The sequence below is a fragment of the Anomalospiza imberbis genome, chromosome 1 (genome assembly GCF_031753505.1).
Source record: "Anomalospiza imberbis isolate Cuckoo-Finch-1a 21T00152 chromosome 1, ASM3175350v1, whole genome shotgun sequence".
Lineage (NCBI taxonomy): Eukaryota > Metazoa > Chordata > Aves > Passeriformes > Viduidae > Anomalospiza > Anomalospiza imberbis.
The window spans coordinates 129,077,814-129,096,208 of NC_089681.1; the positions used below are offsets into that span (position 1 = coordinate 129,077,814).

The 18,395-nt window shown below is 36.1% G+C and overlaps 1 protein-coding gene across 6 annotated transcripts in view; it reads right to left on the reverse strand.

Annotated features, from left to right (window-relative positions):
* AKAP9 (A-kinase anchoring protein 9) overlaps nucleotides 1-18,395 on the reverse strand; it is a 103,071-nt gene that overhangs the window by 4,408 nt on the left and 80,268 nt on the right. For 5 of the 6 annotated variants that reach the window (XM_068211183.1, XM_068211177.1, XM_068211199.1 and 2 more), the window contains 16 exons: nucleotides 18,193-18,372; nucleotides 15,338-16,426; nucleotides 14,230-14,370; nucleotides 13,366-13,851; nucleotides 12,874-12,937; nucleotides 12,063-12,181; nucleotides 11,105-11,296; nucleotides 10,120-10,308; nucleotides 9,340-9,484; nucleotides 8,349-8,568; nucleotides 6,615-6,765; nucleotides 5,047-5,715; nucleotides 3,123-3,322; nucleotides 2,140-2,248; nucleotides 1,129-1,314; nucleotides 373-573 (listed from right to left, as the gene is read on the reverse strand). In XM_068211183.1, coding sequence (XP_068067284.1) covers nucleotides 373-573; nucleotides 1,129-1,314; nucleotides 2,140-2,248; nucleotides 3,123-3,322; nucleotides 5,047-5,715; nucleotides 6,615-6,765; nucleotides 8,349-8,568; nucleotides 9,340-9,484; nucleotides 10,120-10,308; nucleotides 11,105-11,296; nucleotides 12,063-12,181; nucleotides 12,874-12,937; nucleotides 13,366-13,851; nucleotides 14,230-14,370; nucleotides 15,338-16,426; nucleotides 18,193-18,372 — 4,341 coding nt within the window. Of the gene's footprint in view, nucleotides 1-372; nucleotides 574-1,128; nucleotides 1,315-2,139; nucleotides 2,249-3,122; nucleotides 3,323-5,046; nucleotides 5,716-6,614; nucleotides 6,766-8,348; nucleotides 8,569-8,937; nucleotides 9,033-9,339; nucleotides 9,485-10,119; nucleotides 10,309-11,104; nucleotides 11,297-12,062; nucleotides 12,182-12,873; nucleotides 12,938-13,365; nucleotides 13,852-14,229; nucleotides 14,371-15,337; nucleotides 16,427-18,192; nucleotides 18,373-18,395 lie in introns of those variants that run through there. The other variant, XR_011005607.1, reaches the window with a different exon arrangement.

Sequence of the window (18,395 nt, forward strand, 5' to 3'; positions counted from 1 at the left end):
AAGATTCATAAGCTCCAAGAATCACAACAATTCCAAGACTTTTGACATTGTTACTTCCATAGCATTTCTGTGATTGTTCATTTCTCAAAACCATGGAGAAGACTCTGCTGCTGCTCACACTTGTTGAATGCAACTTTATATATTGAGGATCACCTAAACAGCAAGAAATAGAGCACACACAAAAGGACAACATAGGTGTTTACATGTCATTCTTGGAGAGAAAAAATAATAGGTACCGGAGGATAAAAATTTAAAAACCCAATTAGTATCTTTTTACTCAGAATAAAGCAGAGTGAACACAATGAAAGATAAGCGTAAATCAAAAATTTTAAAGCAGCTGTAGTTAGTATATGGGAAAAAATATCTTCTTACCCTTAAAACAGCATTTTCAGTATCTGATCCCAGTTCTCTGAGGAAAGCCTCACTCCTGAGCTCTGCTCTCAGCTTGGAGAGTTCTGCATCAGCTTGCTTCAAAGATTTCTGCAGCGACAGCCTTTCTCTGTTCCAAATTTCCTTCTCAGAAGCAACATGAGTATCAATATTAACTCCAACATCTGCTGAGTGCCTAGAAGACTGAAGAAAAAGGAAGCTGAATTTGAATGACATAATTTGGAGAAGCTTAGGCCATGTCATTCTAGCCATTGGTTTGGTGGAGAGCTCATAAAATTAAAAACTATTCAATGCTTGGATCTAAGGCGACCCTTGCGCTCTGACACCTCAAAAACAGTGACTTTAGGAGCCCAATCAAAGTCCCAGAAAAATACAACTTCTCTAAAAAAGAGTCCCCTCAAGTGGATCATCCTAGCTTTGTGATCTTGAAGGCTATCTGGACCTATCTGGATCTGCTTATCATGGTGATGAGACAGAGATAAAAAAGAAAGGCACAAAGCATTTAAAATAAAAGAGTAGTTAACAAAAAGAAGCTGGGTAAAATCACAAGGTTTTACACTGAACAGAGTGAGCTGACACATACTGACCACTGAACATGAGTAACTCACACTGATTTACTCTGCAGAGGGAAGCTGAGAAAGACAGATAGCTTGATCACTCTCAACTGGGTGACTACAAGAAATTAGGCTTTTCTGTCTGTATACATAAGTCACTAGATCAGTACCACCAAGGACATACATAGTCTGCAGAAGGCTGTCTGTGCTGGTATCTTCTCAGTTCTTCCTCCAGTTTCATAACAGCATTCCTCAAATTATTCTTCTCTTCACTCAGTCTGCTGACAAAGCCTGTCAGCTCAGCATTTTGCCTGAGCAGCCTCTCAGTCAGGGAGCTGGATGGAGTCCCTGGTGGCAGCACCATCTTCAGCTACGAGGCAGAAAGAAAACCAAACTCAACTTCTATTAGATCCAAATTGCCAATTGGAAAATAACTGGTTTACAGTGAAAAACATTTATAGATAATGACAATAGCTTTGTATCAACTTCACATAAAGATCTCCACAAGTAAATTACAAATCACAGTGACCTTCTTGTCTATACTTACCCTATACATTACAATAGAGTATTTTCATACAAGCTCAATTTGCAAAGTTTTCTACTATGTTTATGTTTATCTAACTTAGAGGAAAAGAAAAAAGCATTTTCAAGTTACATTGAAAATCTTTGCTTAAAATATAGGGACCAAATCAAGCTAACTTAAAAATCAAATCTTGCCAAATTCTTTGCAACAGATTACCTAACTTCATTTCTTTTACACAGGTGCACGCCACTCAACCTTCAGTGGCTTTTCATTTACTTAAACAAGGCAGCTTAAGTAAATGTGTTGTGTCAACACAATACAGTAAATACTAAATGTTGATTTTAATGTCACAAAGTACTGAGTAAAGTTTCCTCAGTTACAGGATTACTGCTGAAAGGAAACTATCTTAGAGACAAAGCAATGAGATGAAGAAATTTAAAATGAAACTGGAAGAGTTTTGATTTCAAAGTTGAAAAATCATTTTTAAAGTATTAAAAATTGTACAAAACAAAAGGAAAGGGGTTTTTTACACTTTACAAACCCTAGCCAGAACACTCACTGGAATTTCCCTTATAAAGACCTGAATAAGTACAGGCTTACAAACTCCTTGCAGTTTCTGCTCACAGCTCTTCATCCTAACTCTCCCATCAAAGTTACAGCATTGACTCTCACCTCTTCCAGACTGGACAATCCAGGCAGTATTTTCAGTTCTGAAATAACTTCTTCAATAGCATTTTGTACTGAAATGAAGTCCTGATCATCTGCTGTTTCAAACTGCAATCTGAAACAAAAGGGGTTTTAACAGCAGTTCAACTCTGACATCCATGAGCCAGACTAACAGAATTTTAGTGGATACCTATGCACTGGATCTATAGCAATTTCATTTCAGCAGTACTGGAGACAGGGCAATGTTTTCAAGACCGCTAAGTGACTCTAGACAAAATTGTCTTGATTTAAAAAGAAGTATACAGAACGGTTTCCACTCATTTGTAGACAGGGATATTCTACATGAAGCACATTTAAAATAGTGGTTCTGCTTCCCACAAATCTGTTGAATCTGTGTGATCAAAATCCTAGGGTATTTTGCAGATACACTGCATTCTGCTTTGCCCAAATGTTTCAGAAGGAATGTTTAATATTAAATGACCATCACAGCAAAATAAAAATAGATGCAAACCTCCCATGGACCTGGTACCATGGTATTTTTTAACCTTAAGGAGATAGTAACCTTCCAAAAATAAGAATCAAGATCAGTTTCACTTGACCATAATTTTTTTCCCCAGGGAGGGTGATTCAGAACAATAATCCCTATATTCATCCTTTAGGCATCATGAATTATTTAATTACTACTTTAAATTCATCTACCTATACCATACCCAGATAAACCTTATCACTTTTCAGAGGAAAAAAAGACTATTTTGCTGTGCCTTAGAAAGGACCCTATTAAAACATATAGGATTTACAGCAGCACTTGATACTGGTCCTGGTCCTATATTTTGATCTTCCATCAGTATATCTCAAATAACATCTTACACAATAAAACTAACAACCCCAAACTCAATTACATCCTGCAGTCTGTGAATTAGTTTTCAAACCCAATATATTAGCTTGCTGGCTGCTATTTACTAAACTAAATGGCTGAAGACTGGTCTAACCTGCTAGCAGCTTTCCAAGCCAACTGCTTCAGCTTTGGAGATGCATTTTGCAGCTTTTGTCGGACTTTTTCCAGAATTTCAGTAGCAGCAGAGAGATCTCCTGTCAGTGTGCGGTAAGTCAACTCATTTGTCTCAGCTCCTTCCATTTTTTGCTGGAGAACCCAGTTTCTTGTTCTGTCATTGGGTGTATCCCAGGCAGTCTGGAAAGAAATATGTATTTTTTAATATATATATATATATAGTGATCCAGTGCTGTAAAATGAAAATATATGCTTCTGAAACACACTCAGAAACTGAAGAACAGATAATTCTGACAAAGAAATTTAATGTGACTACAACACTGCTGTAATGTAGCACTAACCTATCATTCATGAAAGGTCTAGTGTCTTTCTGTACTGAGAACTAGCAATCATGGAGCTACAGTGTGAATCCAATCAAAAACTCAGTGGGATGTCACCAAGCCATTCTGTTTCTTCCATCAGCAGCTCCTTTACCAGTTGTGCAAGGATTTGGGCAACTGGGCCTATGTGTTTTTGTAACCAATTTATAGTCAGAAGAACAAGGGCTGAAAGAGACCACCATGGTCATGGAGGTCAGTCCAGTCACAGGCAACTACACTACTGATGCTACCACAAGCAAGACAATGCACCAAAGAGATATTCCTAGGTAAGAGCCTCCCAACACTGCCATGAAAGAACTGCTATCCCTCACAAAGAAACTTGAGTCCACGGCTCTGCCTTTGTCTGTCTGCCCTACAGCGTGGTACCAAAGGAAAAAAAGTCAGTGTTGCAAATGTCACAGGAAACAGCAGGAGATTAATTATTTGAAATTCCAGGCAGATCCTGGAAAGCAGATCAGACTATCTGCTGATGAGGAAGGGGAAAAACCCCAACAGCTGCTGCTAACCTGATCCAAGGGAAGACTCTTTGCTGACCACAGTGCTGGCAGTTCCCTCTGGGCAGAGGAACAAGATGCACAAAATGAGCATGGCTGGAAGGCTGCTGCTGTCACAGTTACCAATACACTCAACATCCTGCCTCTAGCTGTGGGTAGTTTCCAATGCTTCAGAAGATAAAAAACCGGTAGCTGAAGTAGATGAAAAGAAATTTCCTTCCTGGCTCCACATACAAATAACTGGTAATAAAAAATTATATCAGGATGGGCAAAAACATAGCAAAGAGGCAAGCAAGTCTCCCATCAGTCCTCTCTGCAACTACCCACAAATCATTCACCCAGCAACACTTACCTCTTACAGACAAGTTTCTAAAAATGTTCCAAAAGTAATTTAAAAATAATTTAAAATCTCTCCTAACCTTTTATGGCAGTGAAGAACTTGGAGGCAACAGAGACAGCACTTTCACTCATCTAAAAATAAGGATAATTCTTAAATTGATTTTTTACCTTGATTTCTTTCTTCTATTTTGTTTGCTAACATATACATATTCAGACATATGCTTGTTTGATTGCTTAATCATTTATTTATTGAAGCTGTTGGAAGATCACTTATACTGTTTCAAAGACCCCTTGCAGTTTATGAACTAAAGATTAAGGGCAGTGACCTGGGGCATTCCTGAGTAGGAATAGCTCCTTCCTGCAACTGGTTGCAAGGAATGTTCTTCTCCTGTACTGAGACACAAAGTGGGTGTATACACCCAGATGCATTTCTGCTGCTCATGCTCCTCCTTGTACACTTCTATGCTCCTCCTTATATACTTCTATAACTTCACTCTCAAGAGGAAGCATGTGAATGGTTTTAGGAAGCAAACTGGAATGCTTTCCCTTTTCCATTCTCTGATGCCCATGTTCTGTAATCTGCAGGCTATTTTATAGATTGAGTCAAGGCACAGTGACACATAATTGAGCAAAAGAATTAAAGCTAAATTGCATATTTCCATATTTCACATTACTTTCAATCCTACTGTACCTCATTTGGGTTGTGGCTTGGTGTCCTTTTGGCTTCCTTTCTTCCTTCATCCTCCTGCTCTTTTTTCTGTAGATCTTGGATTATTTCCTGTAACTTCCTTGTTTCATTATCTAATTTATGAACTTCTTGCTTCTTTTCTCCAAGTTGCCACTTAAGGTCTTCTACTTTGGACTCCAGTTCATGGAGTTTCTTTTGTACTATTATGTTAGCATCTTGTTCTGCTTGTAATGCTTGCCTCTGAATCTGCCTTTCTTTTTCCATTTGCTGTCTCACTTGCACAGATTCCAGTTTATACTTCTCCATCTCACTTACTAACTCCACTATACGGTCATGCTTTTCATCCATTTGCTTCTGTAGCTCTTTAAGCAATTCCTCAGATGGATTAGGTGTTCCAGCTTGCCCCTTATCTTCAGCACTTTGAAGCTGAGCACATAGCTCTTTTTCCCTTTCTAGGGCACTGCTTATTTCGAGAGCTCGAACCTTCTCTGATTCAAGAAGCACCTGCAACTCAGAATTACGGCCTCGCTCACGTGACAGCTGGGCAGCACTGAGTGCTTCTTGGGATTCAATTCTCTGTTGCAGATCACTTGACAACTGTTTCTCTTGCTCCAGAAGTTTACTTAACTCTAAGTTCTTTTGTTTTTCATCTTCAAGAGAAAACTTTAAGTCCTTTCAAAAGAAAACATAAGAATTTATCAAAGCCATTTGTGCATACTTTCCATTATCTTCTGCAAACTGCAAATATGCTACCTCTACACACACAGCTTTTAACAGGTTTTGCTATTCCAAAACAATGCAACAATATTCTGAATGCTGCAGTTAAATCTGATACTAAAATACATTAAAGATGTCTTTATTCTTAAATCAGATTATTTCATAAAAGTATCTTTTTAACACATACTTTATAGTGAGATACAAACAACTGTAGTTCTGAAGACAGCCAGCTGCTTTTACTTTCTAAAACTGTGAAAATGATTTTTCAGCTTTGGATTTCAAGATGTAAATAAATCAATGCTGTTGAAGTTATTGCTTTTTTGTCTTTTGTCTTGTACCAGGATACCTGCTCTCCCTTTCACTATATCAAATACTGCAGAGGTACCAAAGAAGATACTAATGTAACATTTTCTCCTAAAGTAGCTCCCTAGTTTGATTTTCATGAGGTGGAACTGCAGACTTTTTAAATGGTGATAAACAATATGTCTCTTTAAATCATATTCTTAAATACTGTATTTTATGTGTTAGGCTGTGGTGGGGGCTAAGTGTAGCCATATCAGCAGTGTCCTGTCCCACTGAATAACTGAGAGACAATTATAGAATCTTCTAATCTTTGGCCTGAAAAGCACAGTAAACTTCCTATTGATTTAAATGGAATGTGCATCAGGCCTTTTTCATACTTTGCCACATGGCTTCTATACATTTTTCTTCAGTTCTAGATGATATAATACTACAGTTGAAGACAGAACAATGAAGCATGCATTGGACAAAAAACGTAAGCTGAGATGAAATGTTAACCAAAAGAGTATTTTCATGCTCCTTGATGTCCCAGTCCAGTTGGGATTATGGAATACCTCAAGCTCTTCTCTTCCTCTTTCCTCACTGCGTTCCATTTTAGCTTTTTCTTTTTCCAAAGCCCACTGTAGCTCTCTTGATTTTTTCTGTTCACTGGCCATCGTATCCTTGAGAATATCTAGTTCAGCTGCTTTTTCTTTAACTTCAGTCCTTATAGAGAAATGGGCAAACTTTACGTGAGGCAATGGCTCCAATACTCTCATGAAACAGTCAGTTACTTGCTATTAATTCCATCCTGTGCACTTAAAACACTGCTAGTCTAATAGAGTAACAGTGAAAAGTCTATTTAGAAAGACAAGACTAACTCAAACCCAAAAGAGTTGCATAGTTCAAGAACTACAACAAGTGTGTTCATCCTGCTACCTTTGTAGCTGCCACTTGTGGGGGCTCTGAGGCAGTTAGTGTTCAACCTTACCCAGTCATGGGCCAAAATCTTAAAGAATGCCATGGAAGTGCATCTTGCTGCCATGTTTGTCAAGGGAATTTTCATTTTTTTGCAAATCAGTTTTGCATCTGTTTGCAAAAAAAACTTGCTCCTGATGGTCTGTAAAGGGTATAATGTAATCTGTGAAGTAATCCCAATCTAGACTCCAGCTTAATTTCTGAGCTGAACATTTAGATACTGTTCATGGGTGCATCCCTCAGGTTCAGGCATAAATAATAATGGCTTTCTTAAGTGCCAAATCTGTGGCTTCTGCTATCAACCATGTCAAAGCAACATTTAAGAGTATTTCATATGGAAGCACTTGCAAAGTCATCTTAACTTTCCAATTTTTTTCTCCGTGTTCCTGGGAGATTAAAAAGCTTTAATAAATATGATCTATTTATTAGCTTGTATACAGTAGTCTAATGTGACAAAGTTTAAAAAGGAACTTGATAATTAATAAAGTATTAAATTATTAATTGAAATACATTTTTGTCAAAGATAAAAAGTCTATTTTTGTCAGGTAGGTTTTACAGAAATAATGAGAAGTGTCGGAGTCTAGGACATCCCTCTGGCTGCCCTGGCTCTCGAGGCCCTGGCAGGGGTCTCAGAGACCCTGGCAAAAAGTCAAAAACATCTGTGGCTTCGATTTTAGCCTGTGAAAAAGCTGTCAACTCTGGATGAGGAATTACAAGTCACAAGGGTTTTAATAGTGTAATATTTGAACTAACACAGGGTGGAAAAGTAGAATTTTGGGATTTTTAGAATGGGGTTCAAGGGGGTACAAGATGGATGAATCTGGGCGTGTCCTAGCCTTCTTTCCCTTCTTCTTGTCCTCCATGTCTTGCTGTGATTGTGACACTTTTCTATTGGTTTAAGGTAGGGACACACTGTCCAACATAAATATTAGGTATTGGTAATAAATTGTAAACACAGTCTACATAACTTTTGATATAAAAGGTAAACACTGCCCGAGACGGCACGCAGAATGTTATGGCCTCCTTGCTAGCCAGAGCTTGGCAGGTCAGAGAGAAAATATTATAGATAAGAAGAAATAAACAACCTTGAAAACCCAATCGGAAGCATTCCAGACTCCCCATTTAGCTGCCTTCGGACTAGGGAAGCAAAGACTCTTTCCTATCTCTCTTGGGGTCACCCTGATGTATAGGAGCCCCGAGAGAGAAGAAATCCACAGAGAAGCAATTATACTACACGAGATCAAAGCCTTAAGAAAATCAACATTATGGTTTCAGATTAGGAAAGATCATTTTCACAGTCAACACAGACAGCTTGGCACTGAAAGCCACACCTGATGGTTTCTAGGTCTTTGAAGTGCTTGTGCTGTGCTTTAAGGGTTGCTTCAAGTTCTAGTTTGGCTTGTGCAAGTTCATTTTTCAGCTCTGCACCCATCATCCTCTCTGAATTCAGCTGCTCCTGAAGCTCTGCTGCTCGGTCCTTCATACTCCGGAGCTCCACTTGCATCTCCAGAATCTGCAACTGCTTCTGCTGCATATTATACTCCAGCATCTCTAATGAGAGCACATTCACATGGAAATTACTTCATGAAGAAAACACTGTGTTTGGGGGTAAAGCTTCTGCTGGCCAAAGCATGACCACAAGGCTATTATTAAGAGTGATATTTTAAAATAATATTTTCTTTCAGTAATGCAATAAAAGCGAACCCATGACTTTTATACTTGAATACTTTTTGTACTTTGAATAAATCACTTCAACTTCTTTATTTCTCACAGGCTATAAGATATGTGCAACTATATCAATATGCATCATCTGGATAATGATTAACACAATTTAAGTCAGTTATATTACATATGTATACTTGTGACCTAATATGTGTAACTAAACACTGACAATGAGCTTTACTTAATTTTAAAGTATACCTGTTCTCTGAACCTTTTGTTCTTCATTCTAATTGCTTCTTAGTTTCTGCATTATGACTGACTATCCAACATAGATAATTTCAAAGCTGCTGAACCTAAACAGTGAAGCATATACACGGAAAATAACCTTAAAATTCAAGCTCGATTTTTACAGCAGTTGAAGACAACTTTGTATCATTTTCAGTGTGATACAAGTCATAAGGACACAGATTATTATTAAGATTATATCTTAATTTTTGGAAAAGTAGTCAAATAAGATTGAAGAAGATGAAAAGTATGCATGTTCAGAACACGCACATCAACATCAGAGACCAAAGAAAGTCACCATTTTTGTCACTTATAACATTATGAGCACTGCCTTGAAAGCATTTGGAAACAGACATATATTACCACAGAAGTCACCTTGGCTTTTTGAATCAATCTCTTGTTCTCTCTTGGGGTTACTTTTCTTACTGTTCATCTGAGCATGTAATACTTGAATCTCCATCAGCAAACTTCTTCTGTCTGCATTCTGAAGACTGTCCATTGCTGCTCTCTGATTAGTAGCCTATTAGCATTAGAAACATTTCAAAGTAAAACTCCAGATTTAATGAGAATAACTATGGTGTTGACATCACATTTATCTATATATTCATAGTCCACATATATTCAAAACATTTTCATTGAAGTCAGTATTACAATATTTGGAAAAACTGCTTGTTATTTTTTAGTTCTCTTCTAGGCATCAAAATTAGAGACTGAAAAGAGCTATCACTTTTCTAGTGAACTGCAATTTTCTCACTAATCCTTCCATGTTCCAGAGGAGATAACTAACTTCTCTCTGTCCCATAGCAGCCTTACCACTTTGTCTTCTCACAAATTATTTCATATAAACAAGCTACCTTTTCACTTAGTGTAACATAATTCTAATTAACTTAATGACATCAAGCTCGGGACAACTGTATTTAATTCAAATTGATCTCTGAAGTCTGTATATATATTCTGTAACGTGTGCACCCAACAGTTTCTTTGCCATGCCACATAATTTTTCTTTTAAAAGACACCAGTTCATTCTGCAAGTCTGACTTTTTTTTCATCCTTAGAAGGTCAAAACTACTATTAATACATATATTTATAATGGATTTATAAATTTAAAATTAAAATCTAAAGTAGACATTTTGACTACAGTATGGTTTGTATTACCTGCTCTTGTAGTCTGTGCTCTAACTGATTCATCAACATCACTGCATCTCTTGTGCCCATTTCTGCAAGTTCAGTTTGAAATGCAGCAAGGAGAACATTTTGTTCCCTCACAAAAAGCTGTTGAATGGCATGCAGAAGTTCTCCTCGCCAGTCTGATACACCTTCAGGAGATTCAGTACTTGCATAGATCTGCAGTCGTATAAAAACAATTTAAAGAGCCAAATTGAAAGATTATATCATTATAATTTCTATGTAGAGTGTGTGTTTTCAGTGGAATATTAAACTTTTCTTAGTAATTGTGTAAATTTCATCCATCCAAATGGATGCATTTACTGTACACAATACAAATTTTTCTGCATTCACAAATCATAAAATTTTAGCTTTTTTTACAATGGAGGTGATTTAGCTTTTTGTAACTGAAAACTTAGCCCTGTGCAGTTACTACTGAGGTTACTATATCACATAATTCTTTTAATTTTTCATATATTACATGTCTCTCCCTAGGCTCTCACAGAGCTATGTGGTATTGTGCAGATATTGTGTATGAAAAAGATTTAATTTTAAATGACACAAAGTTCATCTGCCCACTTTACATGCTAAAGGAAATGTTGATGTAATAGAAACTACCCGCATATATCCAAGAGTCTAACTGGGGTAATTTAACAAGCAAAAGTTTTAACAGATTGCTGATTAATAAGCCAATAAATAACAGCATTAAAAATTCTATTTAAACTGCTACTGGAACATGTTTCAAAATGAAATTATCCTTATGTGGACCTATACAGTCAAAAGTTATCAATGCACAGAAGAACAAATATAAGCTGTAATACCATTAAGTGCAATATAGAGTTTTATGGCATATTTTTAAAAATATTTTGCCTTGTAACAGAATATTTAAGCATTTAAACCTGAACAGTGAATGTGTCTTAGAAGGTTATAATAAATTATTTTTTATTCAGATAGAATCTTACGATAGTATTTATACCTCAGCTTCTCTATGAACTTGCATTTTTGCAATTAGATCTTTCAAAGATGAGATGGTGCTTAGGAAAGCTTTTCTTTCTTCTAGCCAAGATTCTGGCTCTTGCTTATGAGGTGACAGTTCTTTTTCATTATATGGAAATTCAGTGAGAGACAGCACCTGTATGCCTTCATGATGGACTGCTCTCAGCAAGCCCTACAATAAAAGCAAAAAGAAATCAGTAATGCCAGTAATAACAGCATATAATAATAACAACAATAATAATTGCAATGTTATTTCATATGCATTGGAAAACTCATACATCTAATTTGATCAGCATAAGGAAACTATGCTTCCTCATATCAAGGACAGAAGTGTAACCCAGTCCTTTATATGTGTCACATGTAAACTTATTAAATACTTGTATTTTTCATCAGTTTCAAATAAAGTTTTCCAGTGTACATCTGCCAAATCAATTTTTTATTTTTAAAATAGCTACTAATGGAAACCAACATTTTCAAAACAGTCCTGGGAAGCTTCCAGGTGAGCTTTGCCATTCATTTTTTGAAATTATTATGAAGCTAGGGATTTGTTACAAAATACTTTAAAAAAATGTAATTAAAGCATGATACCCTTACTGTTTCTGATAAACACCTTTGCTTTCATTACATAGCTATAAAAATAGAATCTATAAAATTGTGTAATATATGATCATGACATTATTGTTAATACAACAAAATTGCAATAAATTATAACTAGTTTTCTTTCTCATAATCATAACTAAGAACAAGCCTGGAGATATAAAACTCATATTTAGCCTAATTTAAAATGCAAAAATGCACATCTCTGTGAGAAAATGTATTAAAACAGTCAACACTAAAACTTATCTAAATGGCTCTGTTATCAATGATCAAGCAGAAGCTAATCTCAAATTTCAGCAGTATCACTCTTGTTCCTTAAAAAAAAAAAGAGTGTATTTTACCTTAATTTTTTTTGGAAGTAAATCTGTTGAAGTTTCACCTTCATCTATTCCTTCAGATATTGTGTCGGATCCCTGGGTCTGAGCAAGATACATTCCTTGACTCCAGTCTGAACTGGAGTCTAAAATAAAAGGAGAGAAAAACATGAAAGTTGGATTACTGTGAAGCTTTGAAGAACAGGCATCAAAAAAGTTTTTTTTATCTGTTGTTTTAACAGGTAGTTGCATGTCACTAAGGGTTCATTCTAAGCCTGGAGACTACCTGTTATATAGTTTTTCTTTTCCAGTTTCAAAGAAGTAACAGTAAAACTAAACTAAAAAATAAAACCACAACCTAACTTAAAAATCCTTATTTAGTTTTACAAGACAAACAACTACTTGCAAAAACACTTGTGTCAAATGACCCACTCTTAATAAGCTTAGCATTGCCTATGTAAAGGAGCCTATGTAATTTTATTACACTTGGAGAAGTCAATCCCTGTCACCATCTCCCACTGCTAGGGAGCTGTAGCTTTAAATGCTATCAGGAGATGATGAAGAGATAATGTAATATCTAAGAAGGATATAGAAACTCCAATGGAAAGGAAAATAATTAGCATCTGATGCCTCAACTAAAACCCATCTCTGCTCCAGACATTTTTCTTTTTACCAAATTAACAGACATGGCATGCCCAGAACCTTTTACTTCTGCTTCAATCTGGGCAGTAGTTGTTTTGATTTCTCAGAACACAAACTCTTTAACGGTAAACTTAATATCAAAAAAGCAGATTTAATTTATAATGCTGTTTGAAATCTGTAAAAACAAATTTCTTACCACTAGAACCTCCATCTCTAGCTTGATGTGGTGGAGAATGTGCTAATCCAGAAACTGGGATTCTCTGTATTTAGGAAAGAAAACAATCAAGTCTTTAACCCCTCATCCACTCTCAGTAAGGGAGAAACTTTTAATGAGCATGAAATGATGTGAACCCCTTTGCTCCAATTCCCCTACAATCAAAGTAATAAACAGAGTAATAAATAAATGAATATGAGAGAGATGGCATTCCACAGGGTGACCTACATTTCACAGAGCAGGGCAGGTTCAAGGCAGAAGCACAAGGAAACACCTGATAGTTGAGCACACTTGCAAACTTAAATGCTAAGAAAGGGGTTCACAAACTCTCCAAGGGCCATGGAAACATTAGAACACTTTTTTTTTACTGAGCATGTGGTGGTTCACACTTTACAGATTCTAAATGGGAATTTCTGTAGCAAGAGCAAAAGCCTGAACCAAGGTATTTCAGTAATTATAATATAAAATACATACTTCTTTGGCTTGTAGAGTTTCTATGACTTCCTTTAAAGTATTACATTCTTCAGTCAATACTTGTACTGCAACAAACTTCTCTCTCTTTAATGCTTCAGATTCAGAGATATGCCTTGTCTCCATGTCCATGATTTCAGCAGCGTGGAGTTCCTGCATTTGGTCAATTTTTTCAGTAAATTCTCTTACAATCTCTGCAATCTCTTCTGAAGAGCATCCATTTTGCAAATCAATTTGGATTTCTGCATTTTTAACAAGGACTGGTGAGATTGCCACAGTCTTGTCTGTTTGTGATGAGGAGCTGTTTCCAGTTAGAGTAGACTCACTGGCTGACAAATCACATGATATTTCTGCATCCTTCTTGCTTTCAGTTTTCACCATTTCTTTGTTCTTTCTCACGTAACTTGCAAACTTCTCCTCTGCTTGAACCAGGTTGTCTTTGACTTTGCACAGGTCTTCCTGAAGATGTATCAGACTTGCCTCTTTTACCTGTAAATGGAGACTCTCAAACTGCAATCCTTCCAAATACTTACAACAGCTGAAATGCAAGCAACCCTCTAAACCATTACAGCTCAGTTTAGTTCTCTTTTAAAGCAGTTATGACACACGGTAGCACAAATTATCTCCTAAGAAATACAGCTCTAGATCCACTGTTGCACTGCAATAAAACTAAGTACTTTGGCAATGAGTGAATATTTGATCTACAGCCTCAGCTCTGTTCCACTCAGTAGGCACTGAGTGGCTGTTTTTCTTGGTGGCATTCTCAGTAAAAAATAAAAAAATCCCTAACTATAGCATGCATATTTGAACAGTAAGTCCTGTACAACTATTTGACTTAAATACAATATGAAACACTCTGGTTCTTACTGTTAGTTCTTGCTGAAGTTTTTCTGCCTTTTCTCTGTAACTGTTCAGTTCTTCCTTAGCAGCAGCTGCCTCTTCTTTCACTTGTTCAAGTTCAGTAATAAGCACTTTTTCTTTTTGGCTTTCCATGAGCTGTGCTTCTACCTATACGGCAACACAAATCATGGAAAATGGAATCAAGTTTTAACAGCACTGATCACTTTCACACCAACTTACAAAGTGAAAAGACCAAAGGGGAAAACAAATGTTTGGGTTAACACAGCTTCAAAAAAATAGGACTAAGATCATGGGAGGAAAGACTATCTTACAGTTCATTGAACTGCAAGCATAAATTAGATACACCACACAGCACAGGAAGGAAGGTCAACGGAAACTAGGAAATGAGGTTTGATAATATTATTTAACTTATAAGACATTTATGATGTTCATTAAATTTATATTTAGAACCTTTTCTTGTCCAGTTCTGGGTTCCATGACTTCTGAAACTCTTACATTCAGAGACATCAACCCCATTTTTGGACTATCAAACACAGAAAATTTTGACTGATGGCTCTAAACTGAGAGGCAATAAACCACTAGTGCATGGAAATCTGGACAAATGAATACTGGAAAAGCTACTGAAGAGAAATATCTTTGGAACTGAGATGGGAAAACAAGAAAACAAATCAACATCAAAACATACATAAATAAACAACCTCTATCCCAAAAACACCTGTGTAGAAAATTGGTATCACTTCTCTTATCATTCTGAATCCTGTCTTAGACAGTTTTTATCATTTTAATTTTTATGTCTCTACCTCCACGCCATGTAAAAGTGTACTACATTCCATTCTATGTCATGTCAAATTAAGAATAAGAAATTTCATGTCCAAACCACCTTACAATCATGACAAGGTAAAGTGTTTTTAATACATAATGGAAACTGATAGTGGCGTTCTCCTAAAATACCATCCTTTTCTTTGTAACTGTAGGAATAATATAGAAATGGAAGTGCCACACAGAGCAGAATATGGCTACAGTTATTCTCATTAAGAACCATTTCATTCATTATACGTACATAAAATAACAGGTTTTAGTGAAAACAAGACAAAAGAAAATGGTGTCTATTTACCTGATACATCTGCATTTCTTCTTGCTTAATATATCTCTGAATCTCTCCTTTATGTTTTTCTTTAATCTCTTCTAACAATTGCTGAAGCTCTAAGAGCCTCTCTTCTTTAACTGCAGCTTCCTTTTGTGCAACTTTTACATTTTCTTTTTCTAGCTCCAAGCTATGATTTATCATTGCCAGTTGGTCTTCCATCTCACTAAGCCTCTGTGTTAAGTGTGATAATTTTGATTCTGTCTCATTTTCAGTTCTATCACTCGAATCCTCTGTTTGGGCATTCTTGCTTGCTTCATCCACACATTTTGAAGCTTCTTGAATTTCCTGCATGAATCTTCTCTGCTCTTGAACTGCCTTTAGCTGAACCTGACTCACAAGAGCAGCAGCAACTTTCTCCATTAGTGACTTTTCCAGTTCTAATATCCTCTTTTTAAGTGTTTCTTTTTCAGCCTTGCTTTGCTCTTTCATGTCTTTTATTTCATTGTAGCACTGGCACAGTTCTGAATCTTTTTGCTTAATGCATGCCTGAAGTTGCTGCAGTTGTATTTCCATCTTGCTAATGGTGACTCTTGCATTCTCATCTGAAGTCCTAAGCTGGGACCGATCTGACAAGTCTATCTCCTGACATAAGTCTCCTTCCATTTGTTCAATTTTTCCATTGCTCCTGTCTTCTGGTTTTGACTTACCACCTTGGACCAGTGCACACTTACATTTCTCTGTTATTCTTGCATGCTCTTTTTTTAACATATTTATTTCTTGCTTTAACTGGCTCATTTTTAACTTTGTTTCCTCAAGCTCATTCTTTGTTTGAGATGCCTCTGCAGTTATGTTTTCTACTTGCTTTTCCAAAGATTCCTTTTCTGCCAGAACTGCTTCAAGTATGTGTTTTGGACTGTCAGCATCTTCTTGAAAACCGGCAACATCTGTTGGTATCTTTTGTCCAATAATTGCCAGCTCCTGCTGAAGCTTATCAATTACATCATTTAACTGCTCTACTTCCTCATCATTTTTTTTCTTCACACGTTCTTGATCACTTTTCAGACATTCTACCTGGGCTTCAAGCTCCCGTATATGCTCATTTTGCTCTTCAATAACCTGGGGAAAAAAAGCCAAACACAGTCAGAAACACAAAACCACTCAGATCTTGTTTGTCCTGGGCTTCACAGAAACAGTTTAATCAGACTTTGAAAGATCTCATAAAAGAAAATTCTCAATGAATTTCTTAACGTGATGTCTCTTCTAAAGCTTTAATGAGAATTGAGACATCTTCAAACAAGACTGAGAAAGTAGCCCATGAACTTAAAGAACTAAAAAATAGGTATTAAAGCATCAGATGAACTGAAAGCATTTGTAACATTCACAAAGCTAGGGAACACTGAATTTTAAGTGCTCATGATCCTTGCTTATATAAGACACACCCAATTTAGAGGAATATGTATTTTAAATACAAATAGATCTTTTACTAATTGTGTTGAAAAATATCAATATAACGTGCTTTTTAATCTAAGACCATCGAAAACACCTATCAGTTGACTGTGACATTTTCTGTCACAATCCTAAATATGTGTTTGTGTGTTTATGTGTGCATGCACACATGTATGCAGATGGGCACACAAACACACAGGGTAAATAGTACACACAGATCCAGAGCACAATCATTTCTTTGTGCCATAGTTCAAATCAAAGTAAAAAGAGACAAAGTTATAGAAGTATTTATTTGATAATTCATATGACTATCCAAACAAGAATCAGAGACACATGAAAACACAAAGAGAGTAAGAATAATACTTTCCTAGATTACTTCCAAAGACACTTGAAATGTTCCAAAGACGCTGTGTAAAAGGATCAAAATTCCAAGAAATTCATAAAATTATGTAATTGATCAAATATGAAGGTGATGACCATATGATGCAGAAAAGAGAAGACACCTTATATTGGCTTCTAATAAATGAGTAGAAACAAAAAATGGAATGACTGGTGTTGACGAACTCTAAATTCAATAAATAAAAAGTCTCAGCAAAAGGAATAAAAATTTGTTAAAAAACCTTCTTGTTAAATTGCAGTGGAAGCAAATTTCATTTGAGTGTAAAAGAATGACAAAAAAAAAATCTTTATGAAGACAAAATAAAGGCAGAGAAGATTGTAAGTAGAAAGGCTAAGAAACAAAATGGATTTTTTTTGTTTCAGTGAATGAAAATAAGCCAAAAGAAGATGAAGCTGATAATCAAAAAACCACGTAATTGAAAAATAACAGAAAGCTACAGGTGTTAAAGCTCAGTAAATAAAAGATAAATCTGCTTCTTTCTTTCTTTCTCTCTACTTCTAATAAAACACAGCATTTTGTTTGCACCTCCATGCTAGAAATTGGATAAAAGATGTTGCCAACACTGGTATGAGAACAAAGCATTCACACAAGCTCATGGAGCTCAGAAGTTCACCTGCTAAAAATGCATTAAAATCTAACATGATCCAGCAGATGTCACTGGAGTGCAACACTGAATGCAAGTCATGTGAAGGAAGATGCTAAAATCAATGTTGAGATTGAATTCAGCTACCTAAATACGATAAAATATTCAGAAGTATCAGAAGACTAAGGAATGAAGAAGAATTTAAGACAAAAACTCAAGCAGAAATAAAAGAGAACAATTAAAAAGAAAAGCCAGCAAAAAGCAGCTGTCATAAATGAGACTAAAAAGGAAAAAGAGATTAGGTTTAAAGCATTGCTTGAAACTGAAGCATTTGCATTTTTAAATTAAGGCAGCAATAGAAGATAATGCAACTGGTGGGGGACAGGGAGCTTTTTTTTCCTTCAAACTAGCAGCACAAAGTAAGACTCTGAAAAGGATTTTAGAAGTATGTACCTTGTTGTCAGTTGTGACTTCAAGTTGCTGTTGCAGTTTTGCTATTTGTTCATGGAGATGATATATTTCCTGATCCTTTTCTTGCATGATATGAGCAAGCCTCCCAGCCACTAAGTGATGGTCCTTTATGGCAGCATCTTCAGACTTCTGGATAGCTAGTCCTAGTATTTCCATTTCATCCTATCCAAAAACCCCCCAAAAAC